Source organism: Aspergillus caelatus (genome assembly GCF_009193585.1).
Source record: "Aspergillus caelatus strain CBS 763.97 unplaced genomic scaffold BDV27scaffold_104, whole genome shotgun sequence".
In the NCBI taxonomy this organism is placed as follows: Eukaryota; Fungi; Ascomycota; class Eurotiomycetes; order Eurotiales; family Aspergillaceae; genus Aspergillus; species Aspergillus caelatus.
The window spans coordinates 27274-46506 of NW_022475367.1; the positions used below are offsets into that span (position 1 = coordinate 27274).

The following is a 19233-nucleotide window of genomic DNA, read 5'->3' on the forward strand; positions in this document are numbered from 1 at the left end:
GATGAAGACAGGAAAATCGGCGAATTACTTGCCGAGAAGGTTAAATTGAGCTGTTAGTGCCTTGCTGCCATTCCCTATCTCACCGTACATTTTCTTCTAGATCTCGTGTTATCACGATATTCTGACTGGTTCCTGTTCAGATCAAGACATATGCAGTGGTCAAACTACCGTCGGTCTCATTGTTCTACCCACCTGAACATAAGCACTACTGTGTGGGGGCTATTAATCTTGCGTATCCGACAGGTTGAATCTAGTCTGCCCATAATCAGTGAGCACAAGCTCATTGGTTGCTGGGTCTGATTCCTGGTATTAGCTCAAGACTATTATTCTTAGCACTTGAACGCGGTTATATAAACCTGACTTTCCCAGCCCTACAAGATGGGATTTCGTCGGTAACATTTCCACGCCCCTCTCCCAACTCCAACAATATCCCAAATACAAAAGAATGGACCCGTCCAAGCCAACACTACTTCTAATCTCTGGAGCATGGCATACCCCAAAGTCCTACTCCAAATTTACCGATGCGCTCAAAAACAACGGCTACGAAGTGCACGTTCCTCGTCTCCCAAGCATGAACGGAGCAAAACCCCCCAACGCAGATCTGACAACCGACACAGATCTGATCCGCGGCTATGTCGAAAGCCTTGCCTCCGCCGGTCGAACAATAGTAGTAATTATGCATTCCTATGGTGGGCAAGTCGGAACCAACGCCCTTCATAACCTTGGGTTGAACGACCGCAAGAAGCAAGGACTCGTCGGCGGTGTCAGCCATCTGGTTTACATGTGTGCTTCTCTTTTCACGGAAGGTGCCTGCATATTGGACATAGCTAAAGAATTCGGTACCGCGGACCAGATGGCCAATGCGTCCGATATCCTTGAGTTATTTCCGAGGGAAGATTTGAAGAAGCTCATGGCTGGGCCAGGGGTCGAGGATGCGGATGCTGAGGCCCTTGTTTCGACGTTGACGAGGTGGAATGGTGATGCGATGTTTCAGCCGTTGGAGAGGTGTGCTTGGAGGGAAATTCCATCGACTTATATTCATACGACTAAGGATGTTGCTGTGCCGTTTGAGTTTCAGAAGGTGATGGTTGAGAAGGCTAGGGCTAAAGGTGGGGCTTTTGAGATTGTGGAGTTAGATGCTGGTCATGGTGTTTATTTGAGTCTGACTGCGGAGGTGGTTAAGATTATTGATGGCGTGGTGGGCTGATAAGTATAGTTCTGACTCATGGTCGACTTCTAAAGCCGATGCTAGTTGGGGTTATTTTTCATTCGGCCCTGTGTTTCCTGTTTAGAATCTGAATCCACCAGGGAAATACTGCCAAAGAATCTGCTGAACATGAATTATCCTATTGAAGTACCAATGGCGACCATGATTTTCAAAAACTTCCAATATATACCTTCTAATATCCTGAATCTCATACATATACGTGCTAAACGCTTAAAAGTCCTCCATGGATGGGAATTCTTCCCACTGCACCTCCTCTTCAGGAGGTTCCTCCGAGACACATCTATCGCACTTGCAAACAAAGCGAAACGACCCTTGAAGATGGTCTCGCCGGTCTTTGAGTTCGACCTTCTTCGTCAGATCGAAGTACGATATACAGCACTCCTCGCCGGTGGCGATGTCCTTCGAAGCGACGAAGACCATTCGGCTTTGGTTATCGGGTTTATGTATTATCTGCATCAAACGTTAGTGCATGACCAATATTAGGGAGCGGAATATAAATAAATCAGACATTCGGAGAGCAAGAGTGATTCGCTAGAGCTGCAGTCGGGTATACGCCAGCCCCGAACTGCTCTCCGCGATCGACTGCAAGCTCCGGGAGGGGGAAAGCCCCCGTCTCCCTGGGGTACAAGCCAAATGAATTGGCTTCTTCCTGACAGATTAAATCCAGCACATCGCTGGAACTCATGCCATGTGGTAGGGAATCGCTGCTTCCCAGATATTTCTTGACCAACATGGTCCAATGTCGCACTTGGGAATGGGCCCAGGTCTCTTGAGACCCGCAGAACGAGCGAATAGCGTTCCAACCTGTCTCGAAAGAACCGAGATTTGAAGATACTGAACCAGTTTTGTCGCTTGAGGGTGTATTCCGAAATTCGACATGTCGGTTTGCAAGGATGCGCACGATTAACCACAGCATACCGAAGTCATACTCGCCCCATTTTGAGCGTATCGAGGTCGCATATTTCTTTAACCAGGTACATTCGAATTGATGGCGGATATTGTCGGCATCCCGACACGATGGATTGCACCAGACCACATCGGCCGAGCATCGGTTCGGACAAGATACGCGCTCTACGGTCCGAGCAACACGTCTATGACAAGCAGGATTGCTACAGCGAATATCTTCGCTTTGTTCCGGACAATCGACAACCGGGATGAGCGCATAGGGCAGGTCAACAAGTAATAATTCACCCTTCCGGATGGGTTGGGAGACTCGGAGCTGACGGCCCTTGATCGGGTCCACGCTCTGGATTAAACGAGGGTGGATCCATGATTGTTGACGATCGTTTAGATTTTGGTCTGGTCTGATAAGGTGATCTGTTGTTGCGAGTAATCGTTCTCTAGCTATGGGTGATTGCATCTTATTTTAGGCTAGGTTGGGTGGTGTGGAAGGGTTGATGATGGGGGAAATTGCTGGAGGTCAGTTGGTGGCCCCTTCAATTTCCCTCATTTTTTTTTTCTGTTTGTCTCAGGCACATTATCCCCTTTCTGGGTTCCACTGTGTTCCATAGATATGCGAGGTTATCTGTGGGTGGCTAGCGAATTTATTCGCCATAGTGGGGATTCCAACGGATAGCCAATTATTGGAGGTTATCGTGAAGAAAAGAAAAACTTGGCTTTCGAATTTAGGGCTCCGAGGCTTCCGCCTATCGCACCGAAGATCTAGGCACGTGGCTAGAATCTCACTGCACAACTCAAGAGAGGAAAAGAAAACACGGACACACACAGAGTGAGATACACAAATAATCCATGGAAACATAATCGATATACTCATATTCGAAAAGCCGAGGAGGGAAGGCTTGGCAATAGTAATTCGCCTCAGCTAAAAAAGATATATATTCATATCCACATACCTGAATTAAAGGGTCTCTACGCGATATACATCCCATTTGACATCGATTCTGGAATAACCCTGTTGGATTATGTATAGTAGTGAGTCGTATGAGTCTAACAGGGATTTCCACAAGTTTAAAGTGACTATGTAGCAAACATAATGTACGTTGAGACGGACGAATGAATAGAAAAGAATTTGAATTCCGTTTATTGTTATAAAGGATGTGGTGATTATAGTTTTACTTGTAAGGGACTCATTCTAGTCTGGTTGCGATGCCAGCTTGGTACGCGAGAAATATTGGTCATAAAGTCGATGGTTATTCTGGCACTCTCTTGGACAGGAGGAACTTCGTCGTTGACAAAACGGCACTTGTTTTTGAATTACACACATTTATGAGAACCGTTACTCCGTATGTCGTTCCACCGACTGAACTATGTAAATGTCCCGAGATTTGGTGAATGGGTTACCAGATGTACTACTTACCATATATCGCCCAATGTGCCAATGAAATCATCCGAAAGCTCGAACTTGAGCTAATTATACCCCAAAAGAAGAAGACAGCGATGAAATAACTAGACGTATCCCAAAGCCTAGGGCCTGAGAATTGCCATAATGGATGGCAATGACAATACTAAGAATCAAAACACTTAACTCCGCAAATATGACAAACAGGCTGTCAGGCTCATAATTTATGACATGATAAATTTTGGAAAATGTCCTTTGTAACATCTACATTTCATCGTGTAGAAAAAATAGACACACGGGGTATAGAAAAACATAAGAGATGCACTGAACTCTTAACACCGACAACATGACCATTTATACAACAGGTGTTAGCTCGCGCTGACTATCATAAGCATTGAGATGGAGATCAGAGCTTCCCTTCGACTGACTTCGAACACGCTGAAACCCTGGTTTAGCATCTATGGATGGGTACTTTGTATGAAAACATCCTTGAAATACAGAAATGCGGTCGTTGTCCTACTTCACGAACAACTGGAGGAAGGAGAAAACGAACGCCATGATATTGGCTGATTGTGCTTTTGGTTAGCATCCAAATGGCTAAGTTGTGATTAAGATGCTCAAAGGCAATACATACCGACAGTGGCTTTGATAAAGCTCCACATCCACAGTCAGGACATGTCGGGGTTTTTCTCCTTTGTGACAACGACAGCAACTCGCACAATCGCTACGATGATGATGATGATGACTGCCAAGGATAGAATACTAATCAGAATCTTCTTGTGGCGGATGGGAAGTCAGACATTCCATAGTAGAGTAACTAGGAGGCTGATGACTATATTGGGAACCAAGGATCAGTAAGCTAAATTGGTAAGGATAAGGGTGGTTAAGACTACACTGGTGAGATCAGTGAGACATCTAACATCAGGTTGATGATAGAAGTGTAGTATTGAAACATAACAGCTGCCTTTTTCGGGCAATTTTCTGTCGAGTGAGATATCAATAAGAGTTAGCCTGATCCACAAACTAAGTGAAAAGCCTCCATCATTGTGAGCGTACCTAGGATGTAGCCTTGGTCTCTCAGCAGGCAGGGGTATGGAACGTTCCCAACGCAGACAAGATACGTGGCGGCAGCGAAGCCAACAACACACCAGAGCCAGATACGCCACGAGCGATCCGTACCTCCAATCCGCTGGATGAAGATCTTACAATGAAGACCGGCCCTGTCACCTTGGCAGAAGTGTCTACCTGGTAGTTTGTCATGGTGAAATATAGAGCATAATGAGTTATTCACATCAAAGAATGACGAGCAGCCTGTGCAGCTCCGCGAGACTAGATGTATGTTGCCTGAGCGCTCGATGTTCGCGAAGAGGCTGGGGTCAGGTTAGATATGTCTGGCTTGTGGGATCCCATTTGGAGGCTATCAGTGTGAAGGAGGAGATCCAATCGCCTCATGAAACAACATCGGGACGGAGAGGCTCTACGCTCCTGAAGTACTATTGACAGGCATTATGTACAACGTGATTAAATTGACAATGTCTTGGAAGCGGTATCTCGGGGCGATTGCAAGACTGATTTCTACCTCACCAGCCTTTACAAGTAAGATCCCCGCGCAACCACGCTCCTACGGTCGTCCGAGTGGGACTTGTACTGCAACATTGCTATTTCAAAATGTGTGGAGTAAGCATTAAGGGACGACCGGGTGAGTATCTCATAATAACCGACATAGTCGCAAGGCTGACTCTCATGGGGCAGAATTGCAGATACGCTACATTAGGGCTAAGTGTCGCTGTGTTGCCAATTCCTTATTTCTGGTCAGGATCGGCGGCCCGGTCCTGATCTACTGCGCAATCCATCCAATCACTTGCTTCGCGCGCTCAGCCTTTTTCCGATCGATGTTGGATTGCTGCTGTAGGTATACCCTACAGGAAAAAGTCTGGTTTCTTCAAGCGACGACACACTTACAGGCACGGCGACAGCTGAACAAAGCGAGTAGCAATAAACGGTCAACATTAAATACCGGGTGATACGTACCCATTTCCAGTCGGGACGCCATCCTCATTACGAATATGGTAAGCTTTAGGAGCTGGGGTCTGCAGGACAAGGGCACACAGGAATTCAGCACATAAGGCTTGGGAAGATGCTTGGGACTTGATAGTTAGACTCGCTTCCTGGGTCCAAATGTACTGGGCCCCCAGCACCGTCTGGATGCGTGTGGCATTGACGGTGTTGGCGACATTGACCTTCTGGTAGGATTGGAGGTTTACAATTGTGCCATTTTTTCATCCCAGCGAGCCAGTCGAGCTACCATAAGTTGAATCGCCTGTAAGGATCCCATGGGAGAGGATTCGAGAATTATTGCTAACTTTCAGCAAAGTTTGGTAGATTATTGAAGGTGAATTGCTTTTCCGGAAAAAAGGTTGCTGATGTGCATGACGATCGGGACATATGGGTACGTTCCTCAAGGACTCGCACAAACTCATAAAATGGCGTATGGGCCCCTATATTTAAATATTCTATACTGATGCGCAAAACTAATCACTCCCTTAAGAGATGATGTAGCATGATCATCGCCGGAGATTGACACTACGCGATCACCTTACCGGCAGACACTCACCCGTTGTTGGCCGATGTGAATGCTATGACTACCGACGGATTCATCGACCGAGAACTGTTAGCCTTCGGATGTGTTCCTGAGCGCTTGCATATGTTGTGGTAGCGCAATACGCCGACTCGAACTTACCCGCAGGGGAAGTGTTCCATCCATTTGATGCAAACCCTGTTCAAGCATGACCTGGTGCCTGGACCGAAGCCTAATATGCTACAGTGATACCAAGGGGCTCTCGATGAACTAAATATTTTCTCGGCACTGATCCGGAAGGTGATCTCCATGTTACATTGACCTGGAAGGAGGGGAACAACGATTTAACATAAATAATAAGACCTGAGAACTGAGAATTCTGCATCGATTGACTGAATTTGCGGTATGATTAATTGTGTAGAGGAAAGTGTGACGGACGATTCCTGTTCTAGGGCCGGCCCGCATCCCATGATGGCCGGAGCCCCAACTGGACCATGTGTCTTAAAGTCTTGTCTGCTTTGGGGGTTTGGCGTTTGTTTGGTTATTTTTAGTGGGCACTGACTCGCGCTTAGTGCTTCGAAGTGGGAATAAAACGCTCGGGAACGAGAACTGTAGGTGAAACCATCTCGGGTGTAAGCACTAATGCAGCCCTAAGATCTTAATCCCAGAATAGTCGCGGGGCCAACGAGGCGGAGTTGAAGTTCCAGCAACGATCGGCGCATTGTTCGACGAGTAAGAAGACAGGAATAAGGAATACCCGAAGCAGCACCACTTGTACTCTCCCGACTTCAATCTCCTGGTCGTCGTCTTGGCGCCTATTTTTTTTTTTCCTCCAGCCTGTGTTCCGTTCTTTCTCTGCTTTTCTTCCCTACCTCTTTTTTCCCCTCGTCTACCACGACAATTGTTCGACCATGTTGCTGCTAATTCTTGCAGTGGCCGTCCTGGGCTGGACCGTGTACAGCGTCGTGTGCCTGGTGGGGAACATCCGTCGTATCCAGAAAATCGGCATTCCTTACGTCGTCATTCCTTGCAGCCCCGTCAATCCGGTCTGGATCCTGCTCGAGCCGCTTATCTTCTTCGTTCTCGATATCCTCCCGTTTCAATTCGGTCGCGTCAATCACTATGGTCGCCGCACCTGGCAGTTTGCCGACAAAGCCCAGTCGCATATGCGAATGGGCGATGCCTGGGCCATCGCAACCCCCAACGAGGTGTTTGTCTACATCTGCGACGCGGAGGCTATTACCGACATCATTGCGCGTCGCACGGATTTCGTGCGCCCGCTTGAGCTCTTCAGTATGACCCGACGATAAGTTATGGAGCCTGTTTCGCTGACCTTACTAGCACTGCTGAATGTGTTCGGGCCTAATGTTGCCACGGTTAGTCTATTATGCTTCTACCACTGTGATATAAATTCTAACTTGTTGGTAGACCGAGGGGGCCGACTGGCAGCGCCATCGTAAGATGGTCGCCTCTCCCTTTAATGAAAGCTTGAACAGCTTTGTCTGGCGCGAGGCCCTCACCCAGGCGCAGAGCATGCTCGCCACTCGCATCACGGCTGGACCATCTGGCGGACTGGGCACTGACACCCGCACTCTGGCCCTCAATGTGCTTGCGGCAACCGGTTTCAAACGGTCTACACGCTTCCAGAGCGCTCAAGAGGTGCAGTCGGAGGATCCCCGCTCCTACGCCCAGTCGCTGAAGACCGTCATGTTAAACACTTTCCTCATCATGCTGATTCCCCCCTCCGTGCTAAAAGTGCCCATCTTCCCCAGCTGGTGCCGTCGCGCCGGTCAAGCCGTCGAGGACTTCAAGCAACACATGCTCAACATGTTCAACACGGAGAAGGCGCTCCTGGACCAGGGCCAGCCAGGTACCGGCACACTTATGTCTTCCTTCGTTCGCGAATCGACGGTCGATCCGAAGAGCAATAAGACCGTCCTTACCCTGGACGAAATCCTGGGCAATATCTATGTTATCAACTTTGCCGGCCACGATACAACTGCTGGTACTCTTGCTTACGTCCTATTCTTGCTTGCCGCATACCCCAATATCCAGGAGTGGATCGCGGAGGAGATTCGGGCTGTCTTCCCCAACCCCGACCGCGACACATGGGATTATAAGGAGGCTTACCCCCGACTGAAGCGCTGTCTGGCAGTGGTGGTAAGTATCCCCGGCCGATCTCTCCTTCCACGACCCATATATTAACTCAAAGATCCAACAGCTCGAAACCGTCCGTCTTTACCCACCAATCATGGCATTACCCAAATCCGTAGCACCCCCAACTGGAACCAGCCTGCGCCTCCCCGAAAGCAACCGCACCATCGTCCTCCCCAAAGGAACAGTAGTACTACCCAGCCTCCTTGCCAGCCAAACGCACCCGAAATACTGGTCCGACGAGCCAAACAGCTGGAATCCCCGCCGATGGATCGAAACCAGCACACCGAGCACCGACACCACCACACGCGAAGAGCAACTCGCGTACGAAGAAATCATGGAACCTCGCCCAGGCACATACTTCCCCTGGTCAGCAGGAGTGCAGAACTGCGCTGGGCGCAAATTCGCCCAGGTGGAGATTGTGGCGGCCATGGCGGCGTTGTTTAGGGAGTATCGGATGCGTCCGGCGTTGTTGGATGGAGAAGACTTCGAGAAGGCGCAGGCGCGGATCTTGAAGTCGACGAATGATAATTATCTATTGTTGGTTATGGGGATGAGGGATCCGGATAGTATGCAGTTTGTTTGGGAGAAGGTTAATTGAGTTATATCCTTGGGTTCGATGTGATTGTATGTGTGTATACTTCTGTCGGGCTTGAGTTCGATTATGGGGTGGATGGGGTGGATACTATGGCACTATACATTAAATACTCTAATCGACTCTTCTAATTATCATTCAATGAGATACGATTCACATTCGTAAGAGTACTGTGCATACACTTTCTGAATTAATTGGGTCGCATTGGGTGTTTATTGTTTGGGAACATCGACGTAAGGAGGAGCGTGGTGTTAAGAGACGCAGACAGAAGCGTCTGGACTCATGATGCAGTAACTTGGCATCGACTAAGTCCGAGGGAAGCTACCTCGGGAGGACCAAAGTACAGGTACAGTAACATAAAGGCTATAGCAAAACGGTTGAACATGGCGAAGCAGCCAGTATGAGGGGCGAACTCTATAGTAGTGAGGGGAAACGGCAACCTCGGTCCGGGGTTATGGGGAAGATCCCCTCACCACCAACCAGGCAATAAGCTCAATTACATATATTAGCCAGATATCCACAGCGATTACACCAAAACATCCAAAACAGATACAGCAATTGAAAGTAGCAAAATGGCATCAACAAACACAAACAACGCTTATGTCCTAGGCGTAGGAATGACCCAATTCCTCAAGCCACGACGCACGCGCGAATACCCCGAACTCGGCTACGAAGCTGGTGTCAAAGCCATGATCGATGCCCAGATCAACTATGACGATGTACAAACCGGAATCGCATGCTATTGCTATGGAGACAGCACCTCCGGCCAGCGGATTTTCTACCAGTTCGGCATGACGGGCATCCCTATCTACAACACAAATAACGCCTGTGCTACGGGCTCGACTGGTCTACATTTGGCGCGGACGATGGTGAAGGGTGGAACCGCGGACTGTGTGCTTGTCGTTGGGTTTGAGCAGATGCGACCGGGTTCCATTAAGAGTGTTTGGGATGATCGGCCCAGTGCGCATGGGCCGTCGACCCGGATGATGGAGGAGGTGTATGGCAAGGATCCGGCGCCGAGGAATGCGCAGTATTTTGGAAATGCGGGGAGGGAATATATGACTAAGTAAGTTATGTGTTACTTTTGCTTTGTATATCAAATGGGTGGTGTGGTCTAATATGAAGCTCAGGTTCGGGGCGAAAGCGGAGGACTTTGCAGAGATTGCACGTATCTCGCATGAACATTCACAGAGGAACCCATATGCTCAATTCCGGACCTCCTATACCCTGGAGCAGATCCAGAACTCGGGGACTATCTTTGCTCCGTTGACCAAGCTGCAATGCAGTCCCACAAGTGATGGTGCTGCAGCGGCTGTTATAGTATCGCAGCGATTTCTGGATGCCAGACCGCACTTGAAATCCCAGGCTATTCTCATGGCGGGACAGCAGCTCATGACGGACGGGCCGGAAGTGTACTCGCGAAGTGCAATCGACCTGGTAGGCTTTCAGATGAGCAAGCAAGCAGCCGCGCGCGCCATGGCAGAAGCGGGTGTCACGCCGAAGGATATCAAGGTGTGCGAACTGCACGACTGCTTTTCGGCAAACGAACTTCTACTCCTTGATGCACTTGGCTTTGCAGAGCCAGGAAAGGCCCACGAGCTGGTTCGCCGGGGTGATATCACATACGGTGGTCGTGGACCTGTCATCAACCCTTCCGGTGGACTTATTTCCAAAGGTCATCCTCTTGGAGCGACTGGTGTAGCGCAATGTGCCGAGCTCACTTGGCAGTTACGGGGGTGGGCTACCAATCGCTTGGTTAAGGGGACTAATGTTGCTTTGCAACATAATCTGGGTCTTGGTGGTGCGGTCGTCGTGACCGTTTACAAGAGGGCTGACGGACAGAGTAACCCAACTCTTTCGGATGCAGAGGTCCGACAGAAATCTGCGTTGGGATACAATCCAGCGGTTGAGGCGCGCTATGTTAGACCTGAGGATGGGGAGAAGGTCCGGAGTCGGACTAAGCGACATGACCATCCATTGAAGGAGACGGTGGGTACCCTGGCAGCACGTATTTAGCGGTGGGCTTGGGTGATGGTTACTGCTGTGGAGGGTCGATACTACTAATGTATTTATTTGTCGTGAGAACCATTTTTATTCTTCACCAATGGATAAAAGACATAAATGATCATTGACACATAGTGACAGAAATATATCACATTGAACCATTTCAACGTATAGCAAGCCTGACATGTAGACGACACTACATGACACATATTTAGTCGTGGTTATGTTCTAGAAGTGCCCTTTCTAAACGACGACAATGGAACAAGCTTTACCCTCTCTCGTAGAAGAAGTGCTACAATCAAGGAATTAGCCGACGACACCAGGCCCGATCGGCCCTGATAGGATTGCCTTAAGGAGGGTAACGATCTCATCGCCCAGGGCTAGAAGAGCCTTCGGGTCAGCAAGACCGGTGATCGCAGTAGATTTGGTACATCCTTGTTGAACGGGCTTATTGTTCATACGATCGATGAGCCAGAGCATCCCATCAGCGGACCCCGTAATCTCGAGTGATGCATGTTCAGAGAGTTCATCACGCTTATACTCAACGCTAGCTCCACCCTGACAATAAGTCTCAACAAGAGCATCGGTGTCATTCACGGGGCTTATTTCATCCCCAACAGACTTGTATACCAGAAGAGGGATCTTGGGCACATGCTGTCCCATCGCGTTGGCATCCATCACTTCCACAGCCGCCGGCTGATCGAATATATTCCGGTCATTCGTATAATCGTAGATATCCTGACCAAGATATTGAAGTATATCTCCCGAAAGACACAGATTTTGGGTCTTGTTGAAGTCAGCCCTCTTTGATGGTTTAAGTCCGGCATCAATAAGTTGCTGGATGCTGGGATACTCATTCGCCAAACCCTGGATGCCGGAGGGGACGAGTCCGACAAACAGACCCTTGTTGACTGCCTCAATGACCGGTCGAATCTTGGGCACCGTACCACCCAGTGCGGCTCCCACAATATTGAGCTCGGGGGCATAGGTGGGATGCAGCTCTGCGGCAAATCCACTGGCCAGACTTCCACCGGAGTACCCCCATAGCGCGATGGTAGGATCCGAAGTGATGTTTGTAAAGCTCGAGGATGCCAAGGCAGCACGGATATTATCCAAAACCGCTTGCCCAGAGAGGTTGTTGGCCAGGAAGGCTGCCTTGGGTCCGAGATGGTCTGGGACTGTCACCACCCAGCCTTTATTAAGGGCTGCGCCGAAGAACAATAATTCTACTTGCGGGATTACCAGGCCCAGAATACCGTCGTGGGCTGCCTCAAGCTGTAGGGCATAGGAGGGGGCACAGTTTGGGTCGGCTGCATCTTCAGCTACCTGGTAGGAGAGCAGCTTGGAGTAGTCGGCGTTGTGGGGAATCAGGATGGTAGTAACTGTTGCAATGGCATTGCCAGAAGAGTCGCTTGTTCGGTAAAGGATCTGATGTGCTGCCTGAATGTTGACTTTGGCGAAGCCAAGCGCCGCAATTGGGTTTGGGGGAGTTCTATGGCGGAGAATTGTCCCAGGCGCCGAGGACTCAAAACCTTCAGGAGGGATATAGAAAGGGTCGTCCACTGGTAACGCAGGTGCTGAATCCCGTGAAGGCAGCTGGGTTGGGAAGGCCGAAACAATCGAAAGCACGGCGACGAGTGGCGCCAACAAAAGGCTTAGCCTGGCCATGGTGTGTTATTTTGAATGTGTGCAATTATTGGCCCCTGAGGTAGAGGCCATACCGTGTTTATATACCGTTTCATCCGCATACCTCAGTCGAGCAATTTAAAAGCAGACTATGGTGTTATCACGATGAATACTATTGGATAGGCAAGGATATACCCAGTCATTTCTTATTTGTGAGTGTGAATTCATTGCAAGAGAATGGCACATGAATGGCACTCAGTACGAAGCACATCATGGACTATTGTCAGCAACCGAGGTTTTTCAAGGCTGATTAATTAAAAGCGCAGTAGCCTCTCCAATGATCAATCCTTCAGGCAGATAGAAAGGGTCTAAAGTGCGGGGCAGGTAGTGTAGGGCTCAAATATGGGATCTACTTACCCTGGTCACGAATACCATCGCGTCCCCGAAAACATCCCGATGCATGCAGCTAGTCCATCTTGTCACTAGGAGTTATTATTTTCCTCCTATATGAAATTAAGGATCGCTCAACAGTTTCAACGACACATTGTGCTTTCATCGCAATAGCCTCGGCATTTTTCACGCTTGACATTCTGTTGGGAACATGTCTATATGATTTCCACTTCTCGAAGGATTAGTTCAAATTAATACGTGCTGCTAATTCAAATGGGGCTCTATAATATCGAATCAGCTTGAGGCATTAACCGGAACTTGTTGGTACACCAACTTACTGAAAATAACATAAGGAATTCATGTGCCTTGGAACAGCTGATCATTTCCCCTTCCGAGTAGAAAGCGGCACTCGCGTCGATCTCCTTGTGAAGAATATGGGGTAGAAGCCTCCCCTCGTATTCATCGTATTCACACATGTCTGTCTCTCGACTCCTTGTGATGCAAACATGTGGGTCATCTAATACACAGGCTACAGCTCAAGATGTTGACAATGGTCAATGGTGGAAATGATCGGTGGTTCCAGGGGTTAAAGCCTGCGGACGGTACGCAAATTTTGGGCCCCACCATTGCTTAGCACGTATTCGAAACAACCCTAATTTTGGATCTGAGGTTGTCGTTCCAAGTAGTGCTCCCAGGACTACTGCCATAACCTGTCCTAATAACCCGAGGAGCCCAGTTCCCAGCCTGACCATTTCCATTAAAATGTTACAGACCCTTGACCAGCACATAGTATCGAAGGTCGGTGAATGAGGGAGAATTGATACATAGAGTTGCTCTGCATTTTATAATCTGATAGGCTGTATACGCCCCCAGAAATCCGCATATACATTGAGTTTTTCATTTCTCCTCTATTTAACCAAAATATAGCCGTTACGTTACTGATCTATTTACAGAGTGTAGATATAATATCGTCGGCTGTTGTGGAGTAGCGACTCCCCAAGTCTCTCATGCAGCAGTATACTCGTCAAAGGATTTACCCACAATTCCTTCCATGTCCTCTTGATCCACTTCGTCTCCATCGTTAGATGGGGAATCCAACGAGGCTGCAGTAGATTATCCGGCCCCAATCGATCTATACATTGGTTCTCCTTCCGGAATAAAACTGCTAGCCTTTCATGTCCTTCGTCTTCCTATGTACACGGGCGGAGCAACGAGGATCGCCTTCAATTCACCTCTATGTATGTCCAAGTGAGAGGTCGTAAATGACAGAAACGAGGAAGAAATGTCCACTACCTTAGGTGTCGACAGTCCGACACTGTGGATCAGTCAGCCTTGCGATTGAAGGGTAAAGTGCGATGCTACCCGTCCAGCGCGACGATCGCGTGAAGCAAACCAAAACACTTCTCTGCTACTAGTAGCTCACAAACCTTCGAGTTGCGACTTGCGACTTACTGACTTACGATGGTCGACTCTGCTAGACCTTCAACCCCTGACCGTCCGAATTCTACGCGTCTCGACCGAGACAATAGAATACGTGTCTTGACTCTACGGGATGCTGGATTTACCTACCAACAAATCGTCGACCACCTGCCCGGTATAACATATCGGCAGGTACAATATACATGCCAAGCCAAGATATATTCACCTAAAAAGGCTCGTGGCCAAGCCCCTAAACTGTCTGCTGCCCAAGTAGACGACATACTCTCTTTTATATCGTCCTCGGAGCGGGCGAAAAGGTTGCCATACGCGAAGACTATTCAAGAACTTGATTTAAAGATTCCAACGCAGGCTTTGGCTAGAGCTCTTCGAACACGAGGCTATTCACGCGGTGTCAAAAAATCCTGACGAACTTGTCCAATTCCGTTTCGAGTTGTGAAGCACCACCTGCGGGATTTGCTTCTGCATTTACTCCCCACGGAGCCGCATACTCAGGACTGCAGTTCTTATGCAATCCTCGTGGAGATCTTCCCCGCTTTATCAATGCAAAGCAGTTGTCTCCATACTAGGTCAATTTATTATACTACACCAGATTCGATTAGGGCAGATGGAGGGGCGGTTTATGATTGGTGGACACCCCGAGTCTTATCGCCCGCGCCCGCATCCCGTGATCTGGCTATGACTGGCCATTTTCAGCCACTGTCTCTCTACCTGTCTTGAATCATATCCGTCAAAAGACCCAAGTGTCCCTCTGTAGCTTACCTGGGAACAAATGTAACCTTACAGGGTAAGGGTAGCGCGATGTCAACAGATAAAAAGCGCGCAGCACGGGCGTAAGTCGGCAGCTTGAAGCTTTCGAGGACTACTTCAGACACTAAGGTTCCACCATGCAGCTGCGACGAATGCCGGCGCTTGAAGGAGAAGTGTGAAGGTGGGATTCCCTGCAGTAGATGCTCCCACTCTCGTCGCTCCTGTGAGTTTAAGAACCGCGCATCAAAGGTGCGCGAATTTCGTGCCTACATTCCTAGGTGTGTACCTTGGCTCCATCCGTACTATACTCGTCCCCTAATAAAACTGTTAGAACCAGATCTCCTGCCGTAAGAGCAGATATTCGAGAGTTGGCTGAGCGCTCAAGGTATATGGAGCGTATATTAAAACACACGATACAGGGTATCTCCCTTGATACGGACAATCTCTCTCACATGGCAAATGCCCTCGCGTCGAACCAAGAGCACCCCAGAGAACTCCCTATGGAACCCGAAGGGGTCGATGGTCTCTCCATAGATGACGAAGCTTGTACAATCGACCCGGTTGAAGATACCACTACTCGTTCGTTCCCTTCTATGAGTGCTTTAATTGGTAACAACACTAAAGTTGAGCAGATTATTCTGGAGAGTTCTCATATTGGAACTTTTCCATGCGCATTAAACACCAAATTGAACATCAAACCAGGCGATCAGTTGCTCAGGTACTCACGACCGATGCCAGTTATGATAAAAGCTAACCGAAGCAGCAAACACCTAATTCTGATCAACGTGTCTTTGAGTATTGGCGAGCGCAACAACTACGTTCTGGCCAGAGTCATTTATCCGCGGCAGTCGCCTCCTGTCCTCCACGACAAATAGCCAGGTTTCTGGCGAACATCTTTTTCAAGTATGCTGAAACACATTACTTCTTTGTCCGAAAGGGGTGGTTCTTCGAGAACCTCGATGTGCTTTATAACGACCCTAGCAGCTTTGGTAGGAAGGGTGCCGCTGTCATAAGCATCATGCTTACAATATTCGCGATCGGGACACAGTATGCGTACCTGGACTCGCCCAGTCGCGATACCACGAAAGATGGAGACTTCTCAGAAGATGACATCGGTGCCACCTTCTATCAGAATGCGGTCCGACTGTTACCTGAAATTATCGAATCGTCTTGTTTAGAAAGCGTTCAGGCATGCTTACTCTTTGGATTTTACTCATTACCAATTGATGCGTCCGGCCTCGGATATATCTATATCAATCTCGCTGTGCGACTCGCTATGCAGAATGGCATGCACCGGAAGTGTAAAGGTGACCTGTTCAACCCAGATATGATCGAGACGCGGAATCGTGTTTGGTGGACTGCCTACTCGCTTGAGAGGTAAAACATAACGGCTGTATGGAATGGTCTGGGTGCTAATATGGGCTCCCAGAAAAATATCCATTTTCCACGGGCGACCGCTGTCTGTCCTGCGATCAGATGTCGACACAGATGTACCAGAATATCGCGATGGGATGCACACCGAAGATCCCCAGTGGAATGTTGCACGCGCTGTGACATCCATCCAACTTATACATTTTCTCGAGGACTTCTTTCACGAATTGTGAGCGCGGAATATTTTCGTTAGACTCAGTACGGCAAGATATTAATGTTGTGCCTAGATCGCTCCTGCGTCATTGCGAAAAGAAAACAATCCCAAATATCTTGGCTCGTTTGCGGGACAAAAAATGCACCATGACGGATTGGTGGAATTCAATATCAGAAGGTGTACTTGGTGATTCAAGTCAGCCACAAAATCTAAACCGCGCTGCAATGCATCTGCGACTGGAGTATTGCCTGGTTAACATGTTTATCGGACGGCCGTTCCTTCTGAGAGACCAGGCCTCACAATCCCCCCGAAGCTCTCCAGCTGGGCCAGAATTTACGAACACGGCACACGATAATGGCGACGGCTCGAGTCCAAAGCAGACATCTAGTACACAGAGTCTCATCATATGCTGCATACAGGCAGCAACGGAGGTGATACGACTTTGTCAAATACTGCGAGACAATGGTCCAGGTCTCGCCAGAGCTTCCTACATTGAATATAGTTCTTGTCGAGCCTCGTCGTTAGTCTTGATTGCCTACTCAATCCAGAACCGCTCGGGAGAATATCATAAAACATTACAGGACGGGCTGGACATGATCCGTGAAATGGCGGCTTCTGGGGATTCGGCTCGATCGGAAGTGGCGTTGATTGAGGCGCTGGAACAAGCACTCGCTCGTCTGCATTCCGAGACACAAGCTACACAGTCGAACGATGGCCCCTCAGAGACAGTATCAGCGATGTCAGATTATAAAGCATTCAAGCAATGGGGATCATCATGGAGGAGCGGTGGAGCTATGAACATGTGCGACAATGTTGCTATTCTTACGACCACTGCTGGAGCATCAGCTGGCTCTTCACTGCCGCCTATAAACTTTGATCCCAACTCAGTTGGTTATATGGAGCCTCTGAATCTCAGCGAATTGTCCAATGAGTCCCCTAGAGATATGCAGATGGACGCCCTCAATGCCTGGGATCCGGTCAATGAACTGTCCATTTTCGGGGCTGGAAATCTAGCCTTATCCTCCGCATGGCCGACACAGACAGAAACGCAAGTGCTTGAGCAATTTCTTGCCGTGCCCGAGGCTGGCATAGTACCTCGTCCTGACGCCGATGGCCACGGTGGCTTCGCGCAAATGTTTCCCTACCGTGCGTCCCAAGACGCCAGGACGTCCCGACGTTGAGCGAGGAACTTACCTATACCTTCCCCATTGTACATTGATGTATCTAATATGTTATGATGATTAAATGAGCTTTCAACTTATTACTGTGGCTCCCATTACCTTTGTTGACATCTCAAAAACACTACCTTGAAGCTTCAATAATCTTGTCTGCCATCTCAGGCAAAGAATCCGCCAACACCTCCATCTGGGTATCAAAAATCTCCGCACACGACTCCTTCTCATACACCGTACAATAAGCCCCTCTAAATCCGACCTTAACCGCCGCCGAAACATCCCACATATGCGCCGCTGCAAACCACTTCACATCCTCCTCAGCAAACCTCTCCATCGCAGGCCTATACGCCCCCAGCGCCGGCTTAGCCACCCCCTGCGAATCACAACTGATGAAGTTTTCCAACGGCATATCCACCCCCGCACGCTCAAAATACCCTCTCACACGCCTCGTATCCCCCGTCGTGAGACACCAAACCGTGAATCCCGCCTCTCTTAACCTCGCAAAACACTCCCGGGTACCTGGTCTAAGCTCCAACTCCGAATATCCCTGCACACACTGGTCCCTCTCAGCCTCCGTCGCAAACGACCTCGGGTCCTCGACCCCCGCCATATGTAACGTCCGATAGAAAAACGCCGTAATAACCTCTTTATACGGTTTGTACCGTTCCGAAATCGACAAGAAGGTAAATTCCAGCTCGGCAGTGGTCATCCAGCTGAATCCGAAGAAACGGGGCGTAATACATTGCGCGCGGAGCTTGTCGCCGATGACGCGGTCGATACAGTTGTAGAAGGCATCGAAGGAGACGCAGGTGCCGACGACGTCAAAGACGACGTGCTTTTGGGCGGGCATGATTTTTTTCTATTTTGTGGTTGAGGTGTTGTGTTGTGTTGTGTTTGTCGAATGTGGGGTGTCGGGTTATCGGCAGGATGGATTGTTATGATATGATGCTGGATGATTGTAGTGCGTGTTGTGTGCTGCTGATGTCCTTAATACAGTTTTATACTCAATTGGTCTTGGGGTGAATATCTAACCTTCGAGAAGAAATATGCACGTGGTAAAAATACCACAGATCGAGGTTTTGCTTGACAATGGAAGAACCGATAACGGAGGAAGCTTGTTTACCGGGATTGAGCTTATCGAAAGCTTTCCCCGCTATCACTTGAACTCTTGTTGTCGTGGCCGGCATTTGTTATGCCGGATATCGCTTACTTGTTTGGGAATGTCCGGGCCGGTAGATTGTGATTTGTTTGTTCTGCCGGTAAGAGAGGGTCATGTGATGAATCTGATAAGCCGAGATAAGATAGTTGATAAGGTTCAGATAAGAACCAACAATCAACACCTGGACAATGGGATTGTTGAATTGATACCATTGATTCTGATTATGAATATCCTATGGTATGATTGGAAATGT

The 19233-nt window shown here is 48.8% G+C and overlaps 7 protein-coding genes across 7 annotated transcripts; 4 read left to right on the forward strand and 3 right to left on the reverse strand.

Annotated features, from left to right (window-relative positions):
* The first annotated feature begins 406 nt into the window (after nt 1-406).
* BDV27DRAFT_129404 (alpha/beta hydrolase) lies at nt 407-1468 on the forward strand. The gene has a single exon (XM_032067183.1). It carries the CDS (start codon nt 446-448, stop codon nt 1205-1207), a length of 762 nt encoding a protein of 253 aa, XP_031926888.1. The 5' UTR covers nt 407-445; the 3' UTR covers nt 1208-1468.
* Nucleotides 1439-3748, reverse strand: BDV27DRAFT_165220 (SET domain-containing protein; the record flags this gene model as incomplete). Its single annotated transcript, XM_032073865.1, has 3 exons — nt 1439-1678; nt 1737-2572; nt 3733-3748. The coding sequence occupies 3 exons, from the start codon at nt 3746-3748 to the stop codon at nt 1439-1441; spliced, it is 1092 nt and encodes a 363-aa protein (XP_031926889.1).
* A 3183-nt stretch (nt 3749-6931) lies between these two features.
* Nucleotides 6932-8991, forward strand: BDV27DRAFT_129406 (cytochrome P450). Its single transcript, XM_032067184.1, has 4 exons — nt 6932-7398; nt 7447-7481; nt 7534-8265; nt 8327-8991. The coding sequence occupies exons 1-4, from the start codon at nt 7017-7019 to the stop codon at nt 8858-8860; spliced, it is 1683 nt and encodes a 560-aa protein (XP_031926890.1). The 5' UTR covers nt 6932-7016; the 3' UTR covers nt 8861-8991.
* A 435-nt stretch (nt 8992-9426) lies between these two features.
* Nucleotides 9427-10870, forward strand: BDV27DRAFT_165221 (thiolase-like protein; the record flags this gene model as incomplete). The annotated part of the gene is made up of 2 exons (XM_032073866.1): nt 9427-9920; nt 9985-10870. 2 exons carry the CDS (start codon nt 9427-9429, stop codon nt 10868-10870), a joined length of 1380 nt encoding a protein of 459 aa, XP_031926891.1.
* A 294-nt stretch (nt 10871-11164) lies between these two features.
* Nucleotides 11165-12526, reverse strand: BDV27DRAFT_158427 (putative secretory lipase; the record flags this gene model as incomplete). The annotated part of the gene is made up of 1 exon (XM_032072684.1): nt 11165-12526. The coding sequence occupies one exon, from the start codon at nt 12524-12526 to the stop codon at nt 11165-11167; it is 1362 nt and encodes a 453-aa protein (XP_031926892.1).
* A 2571-nt stretch (nt 12527-15097) lies between these two features.
* BDV27DRAFT_3526 (fungal specific transcription factor domain-containing protein) lies at nt 15098-17888 on the forward strand. Its single transcript, XM_032076401.1, has 6 exons — nt 15098-15339; nt 15393-15640; nt 15694-15779; nt 15825-16438; nt 16491-16661; nt 16720-17888. The coding sequence occupies exons 2-6, from the start codon at nt 15451-15453 to the stop codon at nt 17825-17827; spliced, it is 2169 nt and encodes a 722-aa protein (XP_031926893.1). The 5' UTR covers nt 15098-15339; nt 15393-15450; the 3' UTR covers nt 17828-17888.
* Nucleotides 17888-19079, reverse strand: BDV27DRAFT_3530 (putative 2-haloalkanoic acid dehalogenase). Its single transcript, XM_032076404.1, has 2 exons — nt 18854-19079; nt 17888-18796 (listed from the first exon to the last, which is right to left on the reverse strand). Exon 2 carries the CDS (start codon nt 18669-18671, stop codon nt 17949-17951), a length of 723 nt encoding a protein of 240 aa, XP_031926894.1. The 5' UTR covers nt 18672-18796; nt 18854-19079; the 3' UTR covers nt 17888-17948.
* Nucleotides 19080-19233: the final 154 nt, after the last annotated feature.

Bases quoted from the DNA above. Each gene is read 5' to 3' on its own strand.
- BDV27DRAFT_3526 (XM_032076401.1), top strand. From the start codon at position 15,451: ATGGAGCGTATATTAAAACACACGATACAGGGTATCTCCCTTGATACG. The intron at 15,780-15,824 runs GTACTCACGACC...TAACCGAAGCAG, and splicing joins CCAGGCGATCAGTTGCTCAG to CAAACACCTAATTCTGATCA. The intron at 16,662-16,719 runs GTGAGCGCGGAA...TGTTGTGCCTAG, and splicing joins GAGGACTTCTTTCACGAATT to ATCGCTCCTGCGTCATTGCG.
- BDV27DRAFT_3530 (XM_032076404.1), bottom strand. From the start codon at position 18,671: ATGCCCGCCCAAAAGCACGTCGTCTTTGACGTCGTCGGCACCTGCGTC.
- BDV27DRAFT_129404 (XM_032067183.1), top strand. From the start codon at position 446: ATGGACCCGTCCAAGCCAACACTACTTCTAATCTCTGGAGCATGGCAT.
- BDV27DRAFT_129406 (XM_032067184.1), top strand. From the start codon at position 7,017: ATGTTGCTGCTAATTCTTGCAGTGGCCGTCCTGGGCTGGACCGTGTAC. The intron at 7,399-7,446 runs GTATGACCCGAC...TGACCTTACTAG, and splicing joins GCGCCCGCTTGAGCTCTTCA to CACTGCTGAATGTGTTCGGG. The intron at 8,266-8,326 runs GTAAGTATCCCC...AAGATCCAACAG, and splicing joins AGCGCTGTCTGGCAGTGGTG to CTCGAAACCGTCCGTCTTTA.